Raw genomic sequence first — 18,730 nt, forward strand, 5'->3', positions numbered from 1 at the left:
TGAACACAAGCAGTCTGGCTCTGGGCCCAAGTACTTAAGCATTAAGTTAGTGCAGCCCAGTTGAACATATGAAAGTCTGTCACGGAACCGGACTAAATGGAATAAGGATTGAGATACTTTTGTGGTGCACCCACTGTGTGTACTAGATGCCATCACAGTGGGTGTGATGTGCAGTCATGGTTATTATCAACCCATTTTACTGCTGAGGATACTGAGGCCCAGAGAGATTCAGTTGCTTATTAAAAGCTATAGCGCTAAAAAGTGGAAGAACTGAGTTTTGAACCCTTATCAGTCTGATTCCCAAACCCACAGCCTGTACACAAGGTCAAAGAACCATTGTAACACCTAAGTGGGTCTACTTAGCTAACATTGACTTAAATACATCAGAGTCCTCCTGACATCAGGTTGAGATCACTTGGAACCTTTACCCAGAGCAGGTGGAGAATTTACTATGTGGGCCTCATAGCAGGAAGAACTCAAAGCGGGTGACTTTGGGGGAGTGCTGATTGTCTTACTGATCATTTTTGGAAGCACAGTCTGTTCAGTGAGAAAGGAGGTTTAGAGGTATATGGCCAGAGTCTTCGAATTTTAATCAAACCTAAAAGCTTTATAGCCCAAGAGCACTTACTCTACTTATATAAGCATTTCTAAAATCTATTCTCTGAAGAAAGAGCTTCAGAGCTCAATGTATCATCTACACTGAACAGCCACCCACTTCCTCAAATGCAAGGAAGCAGACAGTTAAAAAAAAAAAAAAAAAAAAGCCAAGAGGCAGCCGTTGTTTATCACGACCTCGCCTCAGTGAGGCCTGAGATTCTTTCGAACAGGAGATTTGCTTCCCATGACGCACAGCGAAGTGTCAACTGGGATATTTCTGGTAATACTGAAAGCAAGAGAAGCAGGGTGTACACTTCACAAGGCACCAGCCCCCCGAGGGACCGTGGGAGGGCTTGGGTGCCATCCCCCATGACAAATGGATGGACCTTTCATCTGAGAAAGGAGAAGATACTTGGGCAGATCAACCTCAAACCCAAGGTTGCTTGTGAAGCAATCGTAAAAGGGAAAAACACATACACACACACACACACACACACACACGCTCGAGAGGCAAGAAGATCAAAAAGCCAAGAAGGGTGCGAATTGTGGCAGACTCCCCGCTTCAACAGCGACTCACCCAGACCAGGAGCAAAATGTCCCTGAAGTTGCCAAGAAACTGGGATTTCAACCTGCGAGGGGAGGCTGGCAAAATAGGTACGGTCAACGTCTTCTTGCTGCTTTTGTGGTTCTTACACTTGAGTTCCCACCATTTGCATGTTGGTCTGCAGTTAGCATAATCTGCTTAAAAATGGATCTCTGGGCAAAGCTGGGTTTGGGGTGAAATTTGCATTCAGACTGATATATTGGCTCAAAGTCCCCAAGCGCCAGGGGAAGGCTTCTTTTTTTTGGTTTGTTTGGAGGTGGTGGGAATGGAGCTCCTTGGTGTGTGGGATCTGGGGTACTTGGCGTGGACTAAGGCTACAGATCTCACAAAACATGGTGAGTTTTTCTCTGTTTATCTTGGAAGGATAATTTCCCTCCTGTTTGGACACATCCATGTGTGAGTGGGTTTTGACAGAGTCTTGGAAGTGCTTGATCTGTTCTGTTTTGTGAGCCCACTGGGTCGCCAGACCTTTGTGGACTTGGGGCTGAAATGGTGTTACTTGTAGCAAAAAGTAAACAATGTGGACAAGACAGAAACATAGAGACATTTGACGGTATAATAAAGACACTTTTAATTAAAAAGGACAGAATGGAAGGGAAATCTAGAGGAGTTGAAATAGATGCATTATAAATAAATTAAATTAAGGGACTCTGGTATGCTTTCCGAGATCCTCTGGCCTTTAATTTTTGCCTCTTCTCATTAACAATATTGGTGATATATTGATTTTTTAAAATAAATTATTATTGAAATACAGTTGATTTATAATGTGTTAGTTTCAGGTGTACAACAAAATGATTCGGTTGTGTGTTTGTGTGTGTATATATATATATATTCTTTTTTATGCATCATCTTCCACTATAGGTTATGATAAAATTCCGAGGATACATTTATATCATTTTTTTAAGATTCCACGTAGAACCAATATCATGTGATATTTGTCTTCCTTTGGCTTACTTTACTTAGTATGATTATCTCCAGGTCCACCATGTGATCCTTTGATTTTAATCTGTTCCATAATTGTTATCATTATACGGGTTTGTTCTACAATTAAACTGATCACAGTAATGTACAATAGAGCAATTGGGTTGGAAATGATTCCTTGTGTTTTACCCCTATACATGTATAGTGAAATAACATCCTTGATACTAGACATAGACAAGTGTTAAGGTGTTTCTAATGACTTAGAAATGTTCAGTTTGGAACAGGTCTAACTTGGACTTCTAATGATGGTTAATGTGCTACTAAAACAAAGGGTTTGTTGCAAAAAGTCACATATCTGAGTGTTAATGATACAGGTCTAAGAAAAGATTTGAAAAAAAATTGAGAGTAATCAGAGAAGCCATTTATCTTGGTAACCAGAGAGGATTAGTGGTCTCTAATCAAGCTGGGAATTATTGCAGGTTGGTTCAGAGAATAAGGAGAGATTTTATATAATCAGAGATTTTTCTCCTAACCACTGTTGATAACAAGGTACTTAGCTAATGCTCAGTCTATTGTATGTCATAAAAATTTGCTTTTAGAAGTAAAACTTCTGTGGTTCTGTTCCTTTGCAAGTGTCTTGCTTCTATTTATTTGGGGTCATTCTACACTCTCCTCATCTGTGTTTCAGTCTTATTCTCCTTCTGTTTAAAAAATGGGAAATGAGACAATTAATGGTTAAATGATTAATTGATTAAATAATTAAGGTTTTTTTTCAGGGATATAGGACCGTATCACATTAGAGTGCAGGTCTACATAATCTCAGACTTGGGATTAGGTTGGGTAGACTTCATGTGATATCAACCAATGTTTCTTAAACCACGGTCCCACAGTTAGCCTGTGTCAGAAGCCACCACAAGTGCTAGGTAAAAATACAGATTCCTGAGCATCATCCTGACTTGTAAAATCAGAATCTCTGAAGGGAGACCCAAGCATCTGCAATTTAATAAGCCCCCAGCCCTCCATCTCACCTCATCAAGAAGTCCTGCTGTAGGTGCTGTGGTCTGAGTCAGTGGACTTGGGAAATTGCCATTCATCTTATACAACACGGTGCTTGGTCCCAGTGGGCACACAACAAATATTTGTTGGCTGAATGAACGATTGAGTACAAGCAGATGATATTGTTTAGTACTATTTAATGAAAATATCAGGCTTCCCTGTTGGATCAGTGGTAAAGAATCCACCTGCCAAACAAGAGATGAGGGTTCAATCCCTGGGTCAGGAAGATCACCTGGAGAAGTAAAAGGCAACCCACTCCAGTATCCTTGCCTGGGAAATCCCATGGACGGAGGAACTTGGTGGGTTATAGTCCATGGGGTTGCAAAAGAGTTGGACATGACTTAGCAACTAAACAACAGTAATAGTGAAAAAAATCTTAATCACAAAATGAAATGCAGAGGAGCTCTTGTCATTATCTATGCCATTTACAAGTTTGTCACCCCAAGGACTGGACTGCAGCCAGAATACTTTTCATGGGTATCACATTGGTGAGAATTCAAATCACACGCTGAGCCCTCGGATGGAGGAGAGCCACTGACTCAGCCATGGGACTTCTGGTTCCCTCTCCAGCATCCTGGGTCCAGGTGTGACTGTAGGAACTGGTTTAAGAATAACCAAAGAGTTGTGTCAGGGTGTCAATGACCTGTAGTTTCTCCAGCCTGGGCTAGTCAGGAGTAGATCAGTTTCTCAAGCTGGACACTACAAATTTTTGTGCTGGTTGATTCTTGTGATCGGGGTTATCCTCTGCATTGTAGCAATGGTCCTCAACCTTTTTGGCACCAGGGACTGGTTACATGGGAGACAGTTTTTCCATGGGCTGAGTGGGGGATGGCTTTGGGATGATTCAAGTATGTTACATTTATTGTCCCTTTTATTTCTGTTATTATTACACTGTGATAAATGCGGTAATGTGAGCAATGGGGAGCGGCTATAAACACAGATGAAGCTTCACTCACTCGCTCACCTCCTGTGTATGACTGGGTTCTTAAGTGACTGGTTAAGCCTGGGGGTTGGGGACTGGTATGCTGTCCAGTATGATGACCAGTACTGGTCCATGGCCTGGGGTTTGGGGACCCCTGCATTCTAGCATATTAGTAGCATCCTCGGCCTCTATCCAGTAGATGGTGGTAGCACTCCCCTACCACCACTAGTGTGACAATACATATCTCCAGACATTACTAGATGTCTTGGGAAGAGACGTCTCTCCTAGTTGAAAACCACTAAAGCGGATTATCATCAAGAAGGTGTGGTTATCAGACCACTTGGATCTGGAATTCAGACACCACTTCATGATTCATTGTCAAGGGCAACTTTCAGGAGGCTCTTAGTAAGTTATAACTTCAGAGGATGGACAGTACCCTAGACAGACACCAAGTTCAGCACTTGTTTAGGGAAATAGCAAGACAATGATGTGGCCCAGGAAAGGGCCCAATATCTTTTTGCTGAGTGGCACTTTTGGTTCCCCTAAATCTTATCTTGTGAGTGCTGAGCCAAGGCTTGAATGAAAGTGAAAATCTGCAAGGGGGGGGGGGGGGCGGGCGACTCTGTACTTCCATCTCAGAGACTGAGGAGAGCCCAGTGAATGGGAGGTGGACGAAAGACCACATCATGGGTCTGGATGTATGGGAGAACCTGACCCAGGCCACCCTGAATCTGATCTATTGGTCTTGGGAGGGAACAGGGGTTGGAGGTAAGGGAAATGCCGAGCCAACGACTTGACTTGAGATGGAGCCAAAAGCACACAGTTCTTCCTTTGATGCTTTGTCATCTTCAGTTTTAGTCCAACACTTAAAATTGCGACAGCTTTCCATTGCTTTCTTGCAGTATTTTGTCTTATTCTTTGCAAATATGTTCTATCACTTATTTGTCTTCCTAACAGAACCGTAAGCCCTGAAGGGTGGTTTTCAAATGCGGTGCCCTTTCTTGCACTCTGTCCAAGGGTCTGGCACATCCAGTGGATGGAATGTAGGTGCTCTATTGAGAAGATATTGACCATTGAGGGAAAGCCCCTTCTGCCCTGCGGCTGGAGAGTGCTTAGTTAGAAGATGACTGGGTGAATTTCAGGACTACATTGTATCCATCCAGTTGCAGGCACACCTTACTTTGTTCTCAGGTACCCTAAGCCCAACTAGGGGAGAATGGGTCCTAGAGAGCAAATGACTCTGAGAAACATTTTTTAAAAGAAGTGACTATGGAGGGACAGTGTTTTCAACTTTCTTTTGTGTGTGGACACATATTTTTAAAATTTTTATTGGAATATAGTTGCTTTACAATGCTGTGTTAGCTTCTATTGTATGCCAAAGTGAATGAGCTATACTTTTAAAACAAATTTATTTTTATTTATATTTTGACTGTGGTAGTATGTGGGATCTTAGTTCCTTCACCTAGGGATCAAAATTGAAGCCCCTTCAGTGGGAGTGCAGAATCTTAACCACTGGACTGAGACGGAAGTCCACTCAACTTTTTTTTCTTGCTGAAATTTAATATTGAGAAAAACTTATTCAGAAACAAACATTCATTGTTTTAATCTCCCAAGTAGTGAAGTGAATAATGACAGTATAGGAGGGTTTTTTCCCCCACTTGATAAATCATTATTTTTCTGATATGGAATCTAGTTTTGTCCTTTAGAAAATTAGCATAAGGAGAATAAAAATATTTGTTACTTAAGGCCCTGGAAGTAGATCAATTTCCAGTGTAGGTTATTATTCTTGTTTAAAGAAGTTAGATTTGAAAGTATAGTTTTAGCTAGATAGATGCATAGATAGATAGATCCACAGAGACAGAGAGAACTGAGTATATAAATAAGTCCAAGAAACCATAAAAATGCTTTAAAAAATGAACAAACAACATGAATAGGCATTTTACAGAATAGGAATAACGATTCCAATAAATACATAGAAATATGGTTAATCACAGTAATTAGGAAATGTAAAAGTACAATGATTTACCTAATCTCACCCACCAAAACAGTTAAAAGTAAAAAGTCTGACAATACCAAGTGTTGTTGAGGACATGGAGCGATAGGAACTGTCAGACACTAATAACAACTTTGGAAAACAATTTGACATTCAGTTTAGTGAAATTGATGATGTACAAACTCTATGAAGTAGTCATTTCCCTCTGGAGAGTGTCCCCTGGAGAAAATATTGTGTGTATGAACAAGAAGAGACGTATAGCAGTTCCACAGTGGTATTTCTGAAATGACAAGGGACAGGAAACAACCAAAGTGCCCATCAATAAAAGAAAAATAAATTTTAGTAACTTATAAAATGTAAATAAGTTTATAATAAATTTATAAAATGTAATACTATCCAAGAGCAAAAAACTAACTGTGATGTATTTCAATGGGACTGAATGGCAAAAATTTAATATTAGAAAAGGGAAGTCACAAAATCAGAATGGGGATTCATTTATAAGAAACTTAAAAACTATGTACTTCTATGTATGTATACGGCAAAACTATAAGGGAAATAGAGAAGCCAATTAACATAAAGTTCTGGGTGGTTGTTACATCTGGAGGGACAAGAACGGGAAATGCATTTGGAAACTCCAAAGGTACCCAGGCTCACTGGTAAAGAACCCGCCTGGAGGTGTGAGTTCGATCCCTGGGTGAGAAGAATCCCTGGAGTAGGAAATGGCAACCCATTCCACTATTCCTGCCTGGGTAATCACATGGACAGAGGAGCTTGGTGTGGAGTAAGACATGACTTAGCAACTCAACAACAACAAAGGTACCTAATTAACCTCAATTGGTAGGCAGATAAGAGGGTATTTTATTAATGTGTATAAAATGAACAAAGAAAGAAAGGTGTAAATAAACCCTCAAAAACCTGGAAGGAGATATACAATTTGTTAATACAGTTGACCCTCGAATAAGGCGGGGGTTAGGGGCACAGGACCCTCCCTCCCCATTCCGTGCAGTTGGAAATCTGGTTACTGTTATCTTTGCCTCCAGAACGAAGGAATTGATAAATGACTCACCCAAGGAGGCAGGATATTGAAATAGGAAAAGAATCTCCAATTGGACACAAACTTTTTGCTACACTTAGTTTATTTAAAGATCTGTAAAGTGAAAACACAGAAACTATATTTACAAAAAAAAAAAATCACCTATAATTGGACATGCCAAGTTCAAACCCATGTTGTTCAAGGGCCAACCATAGTAGCTAATTATGGGTGAAGGATTTATGGATGAGGTATACCCACAGATATATGTATTATTACATTATAGGTATTTGCTAGAGTTTCTGTAGTGAACAAATGTTATTAATAACTATATCATTAAGAATGTGTGGGTGCTCAGTTGTGTCTGACTCTTTGCAGCCCCATGGAATATAGGCCTTCAGGCCCCTCTGTCCATGGGATTTCTCAGTCAAGAATGCTAGAGTAGGTTGCCGTTTTCTTCTCCAGAGGATCTTCTTCACCCAGGGATCAAACCCATGCCTCCTGGTGCTCCTGCATTAGCAGGCAGATTCTTAAACACTGAACCACCCAAAACAAATTCCAGTGCTTGGCCAGGCGGGTTGACATGAGGTCTGGCAGGCGGCACATGCTCTTTGGTGATTTAGAGCCAGCTCTAAAGCCCTCCTCCAGCTGCAGAGGTTGTAACCAGCCAGAACTTATGCATGGCCATCTGCAGACTTTCTGGCCTCCCTCTAGCCTTGGGATACAGGGTTTTCTTGGAGCTACATGGTCCTTCTGTGACCAGGCCAGCCTGGTTGAGCTCCTCAGGTTGGAACAACCAAGATCGTGTAGCCTGTGGTGACTGGTCTATGTTTGTGGCATTCGGCTCTGGTGAAGGCTTTCTTTATAATTCACTGCCAAACTTCCAAAGTGCTCATCCAGACCAGCCCGGGGTCTGGCCCAAATGTCTGGGGCTATATGCTGTGGCTGCCTTTGCACACCCTAACAGCTCCTGGTCCCTGAGGCATAAGGGCCCCCCCACACACACAGGCCGAGTCCAAAGGAGGAGTGTTGATTCCTCAGTCCATGACACAGGGGCACTCCTCTCAGGACCCACCCCTGTCTCTGTTCCTTGTTCCAGTAAAAGTCTCTCCCTATGTAGTCACTGACTTACCTTTAGATACAAATTAAATACATGCCTCTTGCTACCGAGGTCGAGAGCCTCCTGACCACTTGGGGAATGGGGACTGACATCATCCTAAACAGCAGTAGAGCGAAGACCAACTTGAGTAATGATGGGAAGTCAAAATCTTGTTTTCTGCTCACTTACGGGTAAAGTCCTCCCAGCATTCACAAGGCAAGGCTGCCTTAGGTTCTGACTTAGCTTCTGCACTTTCGTTAGATTGGAGTCAAGTGCGTGTGGATTGGCAGAGGTGAGCTCAGTTGCTCTTGGTACATGAACTTCCAAAAATGTGTCCAGGGTGAGACGTGCCTAGACGTATGCCTAGGCATGGTATACACATACGTAAGTACCTTCCAGGCATGGTCAAGCTGTCGTCTCCGGCTCTCTGTTTATAAAGCATTGGCAGAGAGCATCTTATGGGAGAACTAGGGAAACTCTGCCCCTTCCCTTCAGAGCTGGAGTGAGGTCCTTTGAGAAAAGGACACTCATTATATGGCAGTTAGAAAGATCCTGTGACTGATTAAGAAGACTAAGTTGGTGATAATGGTCCCACCACACACAAGACAGCTTGAAAGAAAAAAAAGCGTAACCTCTCACGAGGCAGCTCTGTTGTTGATTAACTGGATATGAGAAGGGAGTGTATAAGGAGCTTTTATGAAGCCCCAGCTGTGGCCACAGGAGCTGACACCAAAGGGCACTCCGAGAGACTCAGGGAAATACCGCGGGGAGAGGCAGCGTGGGGCGCAGGCCAGGGGGAGGGATTCTAGCAAGAGCGCGGTATGTAAATTCTGTATAATCCCCAGACAGGAACCAAGATGCAGAAGTTACAAAGGGAGAAGATAATTTACATTTCTTGATACTTTACTCATCACCATTTTTCTCCTTGAAAACTTGATTTATTCCTTTGAAAATGTTCTAAAAAATCAAAATCATGTTACAAAAAAATGATACCCATAGGTCTGACAAACAAACAAAGGCCGTCAGTCCTGCTCTCTGCGTTTTCAAGGCTTACAGGCTAGTGGGGTACAGACAAACAATCACAGGACATCAAGACAAGTCTTGTGATGAGAACAGTCATGGAAGCCTAAGAATCTGCATTCTGGTCCCGCCACCTCTCTCCCCATCACTGCCATCCCTTTTCTTTAAAGAATTTTTTTTTTTTAAATTTATTTATTTGGCTGTGTAGGGTCTTGCTTGCAGCACATGGGCTCTTTTGTTGCTCCTCATAGTACATGGACTTCCTTGCCCTGGGGCATGTAGGATCTTACTTCCCCAACCAGGGATTGAACCCACATCCTCTGCATTGCAAGGCAGATTCTTAACCACTGGGCCACCAGGGAAGTCCCCCTTTTCTTTAATATATAGATACATGTGTTCTTCAGTGAGTCCCAGACTTGCCATCCTTCTCACACTGATTTCCTGTACATGGTCTCTGCTCTTTCAGAGAAGAAAGAAGCTCTATAATTTTGTGTAGCTCCTCCCCGTGGAGGGATTACACCTGCCCACTTGTCTCTTGCAGCCCCTGCTTCCCCAAGCAGACACAGATACACTCTAGACTCCGGTCACATCTTCTGCAGTCCCTGCCCTTTCTCATCTGTGTGGAACCCTGTCTCCTTGGGGCTCCCTTAACCACCACCCGATTCCTGCTCATGTTTTAGCCCTCGCTTGATCTCATTTGACAGACTGACATGCTTCCTCCTTTCTGTAAAGACAGTTGTGAAACTGACTGTGTGTCTTTTTTGTCTTGGCTGCCAGGAAGCTCAGAGCTAAATTGAAACTCTATCATGTTTTAGTCATAGCATAAATGTCTTATCCCCTGGGAGCTTCTGAGCCTGCAAATCACTGGAAGGAGAATATAGCAATCCTTTCCCAGCCCATTTAAACAGAGACACTCACAACTCTAGAAACTGTGGACTTCCTTTGTGGTGAACTCAATGAAGGCTCCAGAACGTGCAAGATATGAGTCAAACCTACTAACTGATCACTTGGTTTTTAAACAAAGACATTTCTCCTTAATCAGTAATGTGCAACACCAGTGCTCTAGGCCCTCCCTGGAGAGAATTAACTTGAATTGACTGTAAAAAGTGGCTTTGACTGAAATGTGTCTAAGGGATGAATTGCCCATTGGTTTTTCTTGAGTGTAGGAAAACAAGAGGTGTGTGGTCCTGAAGAGACTGCATGAGCTTGGGATGCCTTTTCTGATTTGCAGAAACATTCCCTTCATTATTAAACAGAATTAATATTACATATATTGAGAGGAAGAACTTTCATGCATATAACACAGTACATGTTTAGCAAACACCTGTTTCCTTTCTTCATAGATAATCTCATTTCTAACCTCAGATCAAATGAGAAGCTGTACTAGGGCTGCCTTCCCTTGGCATCCTCGGTGAGACGCGTTCACTGAGCTGTGCTTTATTGTCATACCATCAGTTTCAATCACCACCACAGGTAACGAGTTCTTGAAATCTGCTCCTGATTATTTTGTAACAATGAGAACAAGAAATGAACAAGGCAGGTGACTCTGAGATGTAATTCTAGGTGAGAAAATTCACTGAAAATTCAGTGCTTGTACTTCATCTCCTTTGAGGGATTGGCATACTTCCTCCTTTCTGTCAAGACAGTTGTGAAACTTACTGTATTTCTCTTTTTATCTTGGCTGCCAGGAAGCTCAGAGTTAAATTGAAGCTCCATCACAACTTTCACCCATGCAGCTAGCACACATATTTTCCTTTGTCTTTGGCATAAATTTATGTGTTCATTGCAAATGAGTTTTCTATTTGAATATGAAAAACCTGTGAAGTCTTTTAAGGAGAGAGTAAAAGTATATGCAGTCTATCAATATACACCTCCTCAGGTATCCTAGGAGTAGGTTTCCTACTTTTTAGTGGCAACTGGATATTGCAATTTTTCTAAAACCAGTGTTCAGAGAATATTGGTGCTGAGAATCAATCTTTTTAGTTCACAAATGAAAGCACATTTCCATGATCACTCATTTTTTTCACTAATTATATCAAATAATGGTGTGTTCAGTACACTAAGACCAAACATTTTAATTTCATTCATTCATGTAACATTTATTTGCTCACCTTTACATTCTAGACCCTTTTAAGGAGCATTCTCAATATCATGCCTAGTGATAGTTGGTTCACTTACTCCCTGTGCTACTCAGTTCAGTTCAGTCGCTCAGTCGTGTCCAACTCTTTGCGACCCCATGAACCGCAGCACGCCAGGCCTCCCTGTCCATCACCAACTCCCAGAATCCACCCAAACTCATGTCCATTGAGTCAGTGATGCCGTCCAGCCATCTCATCCTCTGTCGTCCCCTCTTCTCCTGCCCTCAATCTTTCCCAGCATCAGGGTCTTTTCAAATGAGTCAGCTCTTTGCATCAGGTGGCCAAAGTATTGGAGTTTCAGCTTCAACATCAGTCCTTCCAATGAACACCCCAGGACTGATCTCCTTTAGGATGAACTGGTTGGATCTCCTTGCAGTCCAAGCAACTCTCAAGAGTCTTCTCCAACACCACAGTTCAAAAGCATCAATTCTTCGGTGCTCAGCTTTCTTTATAGTCCAACTCTCACATCCATACATGACCACTGGAAAAACCGTAGCCTTGACTAGACGGACCTTTGCTGACAAAGTAATGTCTCTGCTTTTTAATATGCTATCTAGGTTGGTCATAACTTTCCTTCTGAGGAGTAAGCATCTTTTAATTTCATGGCTGCAATCACCATCCGCAGTGATTTTGGAGCCCAGAAAAATAAAGTCAGCCACTGTTTCCACTGTTTCCCCATCTATTTGCCATGAAGTGATGGGACTGGATGCCATGATCTTAGTTTTCTGAATGTTGAGCTTTAAGCCAACTTTTTCACTCTCCTCTTTCACTTTCCTCAAGAGGCTCTTTAGTTCTTCACTTTCTGCCATAAGGGTGGTGTCATCTGCATATCTGAGGTTATTGATATTTCTCCTGGCAATCTTGATTCCAGCTTGTGCTTCATCCAGCCCAGCGTTTCTCATGATGTACTTTACATATAAGTTAAATAAGCAGGGTGACAATGCATAGCCTTGATGTACTCCTTTTCCTATTTGGAACCAGTCTGTTGTTCCATGTCCAGTTCTAACTGTTGCTTCCTGACCTGCATACAGGTTTCTCAAGAGGCAGATCAGGTGGTCTGGTATTCCCATCTCTTTCAGAATTTTCCATAGTTTATAGTGATCCACACAGTCAAAGGCTTTGGCATAGTCAATAAAGCAGAAATAGATGTTTTTTCTGGAACTCTCTTGCTTTTTAGATGATCCAGTGGATGTTGGCAGCTTGATCTCTGGTTCCTCTGCCTTTTCTAAAACCAGGTTGAACATCTGGAAGTTCACGGTTCACGTATTGCTGAAGCCTGGCTTGGAGAATTTTGAGCATTACTTTACTAGCGTGTGAGATGAGTGCAATTGTGTGGCAGTTTGAGCATTCTTTGGCATTGCCTTTCTTTGGGATTGGAATGAAAACTGTCCTTTTCCAGTCCTGTGGCCACTGCTGAGTTCTCCAAATTTGCTGACATATTGAGTGCAGCATTTTCACAGCATCATCTTTTAGGATTTGAAATAGCTCAACTGGAATTCCATCACCTCCACTAGCTTTGTTCGTACTGAACCACCCCCAAAATGTGTACACGCAGATCTTGTTTCCAGATGGGGCTGGTGACACTCTACTGCTGGAACTCCGGCCTATGACTTCTGAACCATCTGTATGTTTCCTTGTTGGTTTGGGAGTTTCAGAGTGAAAGAAGAAGTGGTATGGTATTATGTTTCTGATGCTTATAGAAAATATTTTTTAATATTTACAGATAATTTTATAAAGTTTACCAAATAAATTTATGACAAAGTCTGAACTAGCTACAGTGGCATGAGCCAACTATGTATAGTATGGTGGTTAGAAAGTTACCTTGGAGTCAGACTGCCTAAATTTGAATACCACTGTCACTCGTTGCTTGTCGTGTGACTTTGGTTCTCACTTTCTTTTTCTGTAAAATGGGCATAATCACAGTGCTAACCCATCTGGCTATTGCAATGATTAAAGGAGATGATCTTGGTAAAAATCCTTAGCATAACAGCAGACATTGACATGTATTTCATAAATATCACTTATCATCATCACAATCAACTAGGTATTGTATTCTACTACAACTCCTTCTAGCCAAGTCATTGGTGAAGGCCACAGCCAGAAATGCTAGGGTCCACTTTGGTTTGTCTTGGTCCATTTTAGTTCTTCTCTATTTTCTTTAGACAAATGGTCTTTGCAACATCTGCTTACCCATTTTTCTTCCCAGTGTTGGTCGCCTGGCACATCTTGTTTCTGACTCTGAGTCTTTCAATCTGCAATCCTTCTTTAAGACATACAAACTTTATCCATTATGTTTATATAACTTTTCCATTTTCCCTTTTTCTTTCATCTTGCTTTTCTCTCTCTCTTTTTTTATTGACATTTCTTTCCCAAGTTGGTAAAGAACCTGGGTTGTGATTTTTCTATAAGGATAAGGAGAAGCTTCTGGTAAATTTCCTGTAGAATGCCTACTGTCAAAATTTCAGTCTCCATGCTGTTGTGATGGGGGCCATTCCTCATGCTTAACTCTGGGTGGGAAAAGAGTGAGTGACTCTGGGTGGTACACCACCTGGAAGACCCCCTATTGTATTATTGAGAAGCTGTTTCCTCCAGGGCTGCAGGCATCTCCCACGCCACAAGTCTATGGCCTCTGATGTGAGCTTGCATCTTGTTTGGGCCTCACTCGGGTCAATGTTTAATGTCTGTGACCCCTTACATGTGAGTTACAGTAGCAGCAGACTAGATTTTCCAGTTCTGTAAGAATCCTGCACATGGCCATCTACTCATTTCCACATCATTATTTTTAGATACATGTGAAGAAAGAGCAGGACCTTCTAAATGAGGTCTCTGTCTTTCTTGGCCTCAATTCTGCTGTTGCAACTGAAGGGTTCTTGTGAGTGTGTTCTCCCCTCCCTGTCCTTCTGCATTTTGCTCTGGGCATTTGGTCATTTAGATCCTGGAAACCCATTCTGCTGGTAGATGAGGAATCTCACCAGGCACACAACCCAGAGTTACTAGGATCACAGGTACAGAGCGTAGTTGTCACTCTCAGTCCATTCTCAGCCAGGGCTCTTTGCTCTGTCCTGAGACCAGCTTGGGCACCCATCTTCTCTGTGTGAGCCATCCTGAGTTCTCCCACTCAGCTAGGATGACCAGCTGTCCCGATTGGCTTGGAACTCAAAGGGTTCTTGAAATATGAGACATGCAGTATAGAAACCAGAAAAGTCACCCTAGCCCCATGCTCTAAGTTTGGGATGTTTTGACAGAAAATTGCCATTATTCTAATTGGTAGCCTCTCTATTCATTGAACTGGATTTCTGATGAGGATGTACAGTTTAGGATAAAAATAAATAGGAAAAAACATCTTTAAACCTTGACTTTTTCTTTTTTTGGTACTTATGATCAAAAGTCCTTCCAGATTCTTCCTTCAGGCTACCTGAATCTGCCATGCTAACTTCCTCTGTTTTCATGAAATTTTAGAATTCTTGCTCATACTTTCTCTTTTTTTTTTTTTTTTTAATTTTTTTATTAGTTGGAGGCTAATTACTTCACAACATTTCAGTGGGTTTTGTCATACATTGATATGAATCAGCCATAGATTTACACTTATTCCCCATCCCGATCCCCCCTCCCATCTCCCTCTCCACCCGATTCCTCTGGGTCTTCCCAGTGCACCAGGCCGGAGCACTTGTCTCATGCATCCCACCTGGGCTGGTGATCTGTTTCACCATAGATAGTATACATGCTGTTCTTTTGAAACATCCCACCCTCACCTTCTCCCACAGAGTTCAAAAGTCTGTTCTGTATTTCTGTGTCTCTTTTTCTGTTTTGCATATAGGGTTATTGTTACCATCTTTCTAAATTCCATATATATGCGTTAGTATGCTGTAATGTTCTTTATCTTTCTGGCTTACTTCACTCTGTATAAGGGGCTCCAGTTTCATCCATCTCATTAGGACTGGTTCAAATGAATTCTTTTTGACGGCTGAGTAAAATTCCATGGTGTATATGTACCACAGCTTCCTTATCCATTCATCTGCTGATGGGCATCTAGGTTGCTTCCATGTCCTGGCTATTATAAACAGTGCTGCGATGAACATTGGGGTGCACGTGTCTCTTTCAGATCTGGTTTCCTCAGTGTGTATGCCCAGAAGTGGAAGAGCCACACCTGTCAGTCATGGCAAGGAACGTCTTCCCAGAATAACACAAAACCCCCTGCTTTGTGGAATCTATACCTGGCCCCTGGGTTTGCCCTTACACTTTCTGGGTTTTCTTTCAATTCTACCCCTTCCTCCCCACCACTATGATCACCACTCATCTCCCTCTGGAAGCCTTCCTGAAATTGCCCAAGTAAGATTAATCTCCCCTTCTTGTGTGAAATTCTTCCATTTTGCTCGTTTTCCTTCTCTTTTGAGGAACACATTTATCAGACAGCTACAATGTGCTGGGCACTGTGCCAGGCTCCGGATGTAAGAAGATTAGAAATATCATGATCTTCACTTTAAGTAACTCAGTCTCATTGGAGAGACAGGAAAGCAGGGCTCTCCCATTAGAGAGAATCAGAAAGTCATAAATGACGTAAGTGCGATTGTAACATTTAAAAAGCTGACGCAGTGTTTGTTCTGTAACTAAAGTTTCCTAGCCCCAATTGAACCACAGCCCCTAAGTATCTACAAGGGGCAAGTTTTCACTTGTTAATTATAATACGCGCGCGCCCCGCCTCCGCCCCGCAAAAGCCAGCTCCGGATGGCTATTCTGCTAAGTGCCAGTAGAGGGCGCCCACAGACAAGATAGCTCCATCTCCAACAAACGGTTTCCCTGGTTTCTCTCCAGAAAGCCCTGGATTTAACCAGGCTGTGATCATCACAAAGTTGTCACCATATCTCATTCCTCTGTGGCCTGAAATACCCAGTATTATAACAAAAGTCACCTTTGTATTTTTAGAGATAAAAAGTGAGTTCCAGATAATACCTATTTCTTGAAAGGAACTGCTCATAGTCCTAAATAAACCATGTCATTCTTTATACACTGTACCCTCTCTGAAGTCTCACTTGCAGGCTTCCCACGTGGAAATGTGATGTGACCACCACATCTTACCTGCTCAGGCCACGCACTCCAGCAATTCCTCCCATTCCATTGGTTCAACCACTTTTCCACCATCAATCATCCATTATATTCTCTTTAACATAGATAGATAATTCTGGGATTGCAGAGCTGTTAAACAAACACCCTTGACTCCTCTGCCCCTCCACCTTGCCTTGATAATCACCTGGTAAAACCCTTCACTATGTTTAAACTCAACAACTGATTTTCTTGGTGCGTTGGGCATCTAATCATCGCTAGGGAAAATCAGGCCACTGAGCTGCCTGGATTTGCTTGAAGTTTGTGATCGATCATGTTAGGTGGATGTTCAGCCAAGCCAGAGAAGCCTACTATGCCTACCTAATAAATGTCCTTTCCTTTTTGCCAAAACAGTTTTTTTCTTTTCTGAATGCTTTAACACCTACTTCCACAGTCACACTCACTTTTACATTTCTTAGAGAAAAGTGTGTGCAACTGGTTGGGGACCACCTTGTTTTCCTACCACCAAGTGCTTCTGTCTACCCACATCTACCCCCATCTTCCCCTCAAGAGCTCCCCTTTAGATCTGGACATGGGACCCCCATTTGGAGACTTGGATCTTATAGGGTCCTGCTCAGGTCTGGCTCTGTGTTCCTCCTCATAAGACAAGGCATCTTCCCACCTGTAGCCTGGGCCCTGCTTGCCATCTAGAGCACTTGGGAATGTGAAATTCCTACAAGGATGGCCAGAGCCATCTTCCTGGGTCCCCCTAGTGGTTGTCCTGTAGATGGTTGATGGCACGGAGGCCCAGAATAGAGCTTGGATGTCTGGGCTGCTGTGTCCGCATGCATGTATGTGAAGCCCCTCACTCTGCTAAATGGAGCTGGGATTGGGAGGAGAAGGGGTGTGGGCTATAGGATGAGGGGCCGTTATCTGTATTCTTTCCACACTTTCTCCGGGGTTGGTGGTGGAATCCTGGCCATTTGTCATCTACAGTCAGCCAAGGTAATCACTGGGGACACCACTCCACTAAGAATGTCCTTGTCAGCATCACTGATTGTTGGTATCTTGGCCAAGGGTGCATGGCTGTCCTTGTCTCATTCTACTACCCTGCAGCGTTTAACTGAGTGAGCCATTTCCACCTTGAAATAATCTCCAGGCTGGCTAGATGCCACACTCGGGGCCTTCCTTACTGCATTAGCCACTCTTTCTGAGTCTTCTTTAATGGAGTCTCCTTCTCCACCAGACACTTAGCTTTGAGGTGTTCAAGGCAGAACTGGCTCCATCATTTTTAGGGCCTGGTGCTGAGTGAAAATGTGGAGCCCCTCATTCCAAGTTAGGAAGAATTTCAAGATGGTGCACTTGAAGAGCACTTCAAGTAGAGCACTGATGCAGGTGCAGAGATGTGGGGCCCAGTATGACCTCACAGGTTGTGTGTCTGTGAGGCCAATGCAGGCTTCAGGACTCAGTCCCCTCATCTTCTGTTTATCCATCCTCACTTGCTGAGGGCTCTCATCCCTTCCCATGGCTTTAAATTCCATCTCCCCTTTTCTATGTTCACCCTAGTCTTTCTGCTGGGCTCCAGACTGCTCACCATTTCCACTTGGATCCCTCTCAGGCTTCGCTCTCCCAGTACGTCCAACACAGACTCCAGAATTCTCTCTCTTCCCATTCCTCCCCACCCTGTTCACCAGGTCTCAGTAAGACTCCACTTTTCACCAGGTTGCTCAAGCTTTCACCTACAGTCATCTGCCACTCGTCTTTTTCTCTCCCACCCTGCATCTAACCCATCAGAAAAAAATTTTTGGATTCATTATCGATTTGGGTTCCCCATCTGATTATGTTTTTTAAATTATTTCTGATACTGTAAACACCATCATTTCTGGCCAAGTCTTCTGCATTTGTTTGCTAACTAGTCTTCCTGTCTCCCATCTTGCCCTATACAATTTACACTCTGCACCATGGCCAGTCTCAATAGTGTTTTTGTTTTTTTTTCTTTTTTCCCCCTTCAATTATTTGCTTTAATATAATGAAGTTGTTACCCAGATGATTTTTACAACATCAGTCCTGCTTTCTCAGAATATTGAATAACCGCCCCCTCAATAGAATTTAAAAGCAGAAAGCAACTTGTGGAATGCTTTCTCCAGTATATTTAGAATGAGATTCAAACCAATGAGACCTGCCTATGGGATCTGACCCCAACCATTTTCCCCAACCCACCTGCTGCTTCTCTGCTTCTCTCACACTGCCCTTCAGCCACACTCACCTTCCAGTTGCTTAAACACTTGGAGTTCAAGGCCACCTAGAGGT

At 42.7% G+C, this 18,730-nt stretch overlaps 1 protein-coding gene across 5 annotated transcripts in view; it reads left to right on the top strand.

The window, feature by feature from the left end:
* Positions 1-1,129: 1,129 nt before the first annotated feature.
* The window catches only part of ARHGAP25 (Rho GTPase activating protein 25), a 103,404-nt gene continuing 85,803 nt past the window's right edge, over positions 1,130-18,730 (top strand). For 3 of the 5 annotated variants that reach the window (XR_006269468.1, XM_043468936.1, XM_043468941.1), the window contains exon 1: positions 1,407-1,536. Coding sequence is in view for 4 of the 5 variants with exons in the window: in XM_043468936.1 (XP_043324871.1) it covers positions 1,467-1,536 (70 nt within the window). In the remaining variant the exon portion in view is untranslated. Of the gene's footprint in view, positions 1,252-1,406; positions 1,537-18,730 lie in introns of those variants that run through there. The other 2 variants (XM_043468937.1, XM_043468943.1) reach the window with 1 other exon arrangement.

The sequence above is a fragment of the Cervus canadensis genome, chromosome 5 (genome assembly GCF_019320065.1).
Source record: "Cervus canadensis isolate Bull #8, Minnesota chromosome 5, ASM1932006v1, whole genome shotgun sequence".
Lineage (NCBI taxonomy): Eukaryota > Metazoa > Chordata > Mammalia > Artiodactyla > Cervidae > Cervus > Cervus canadensis.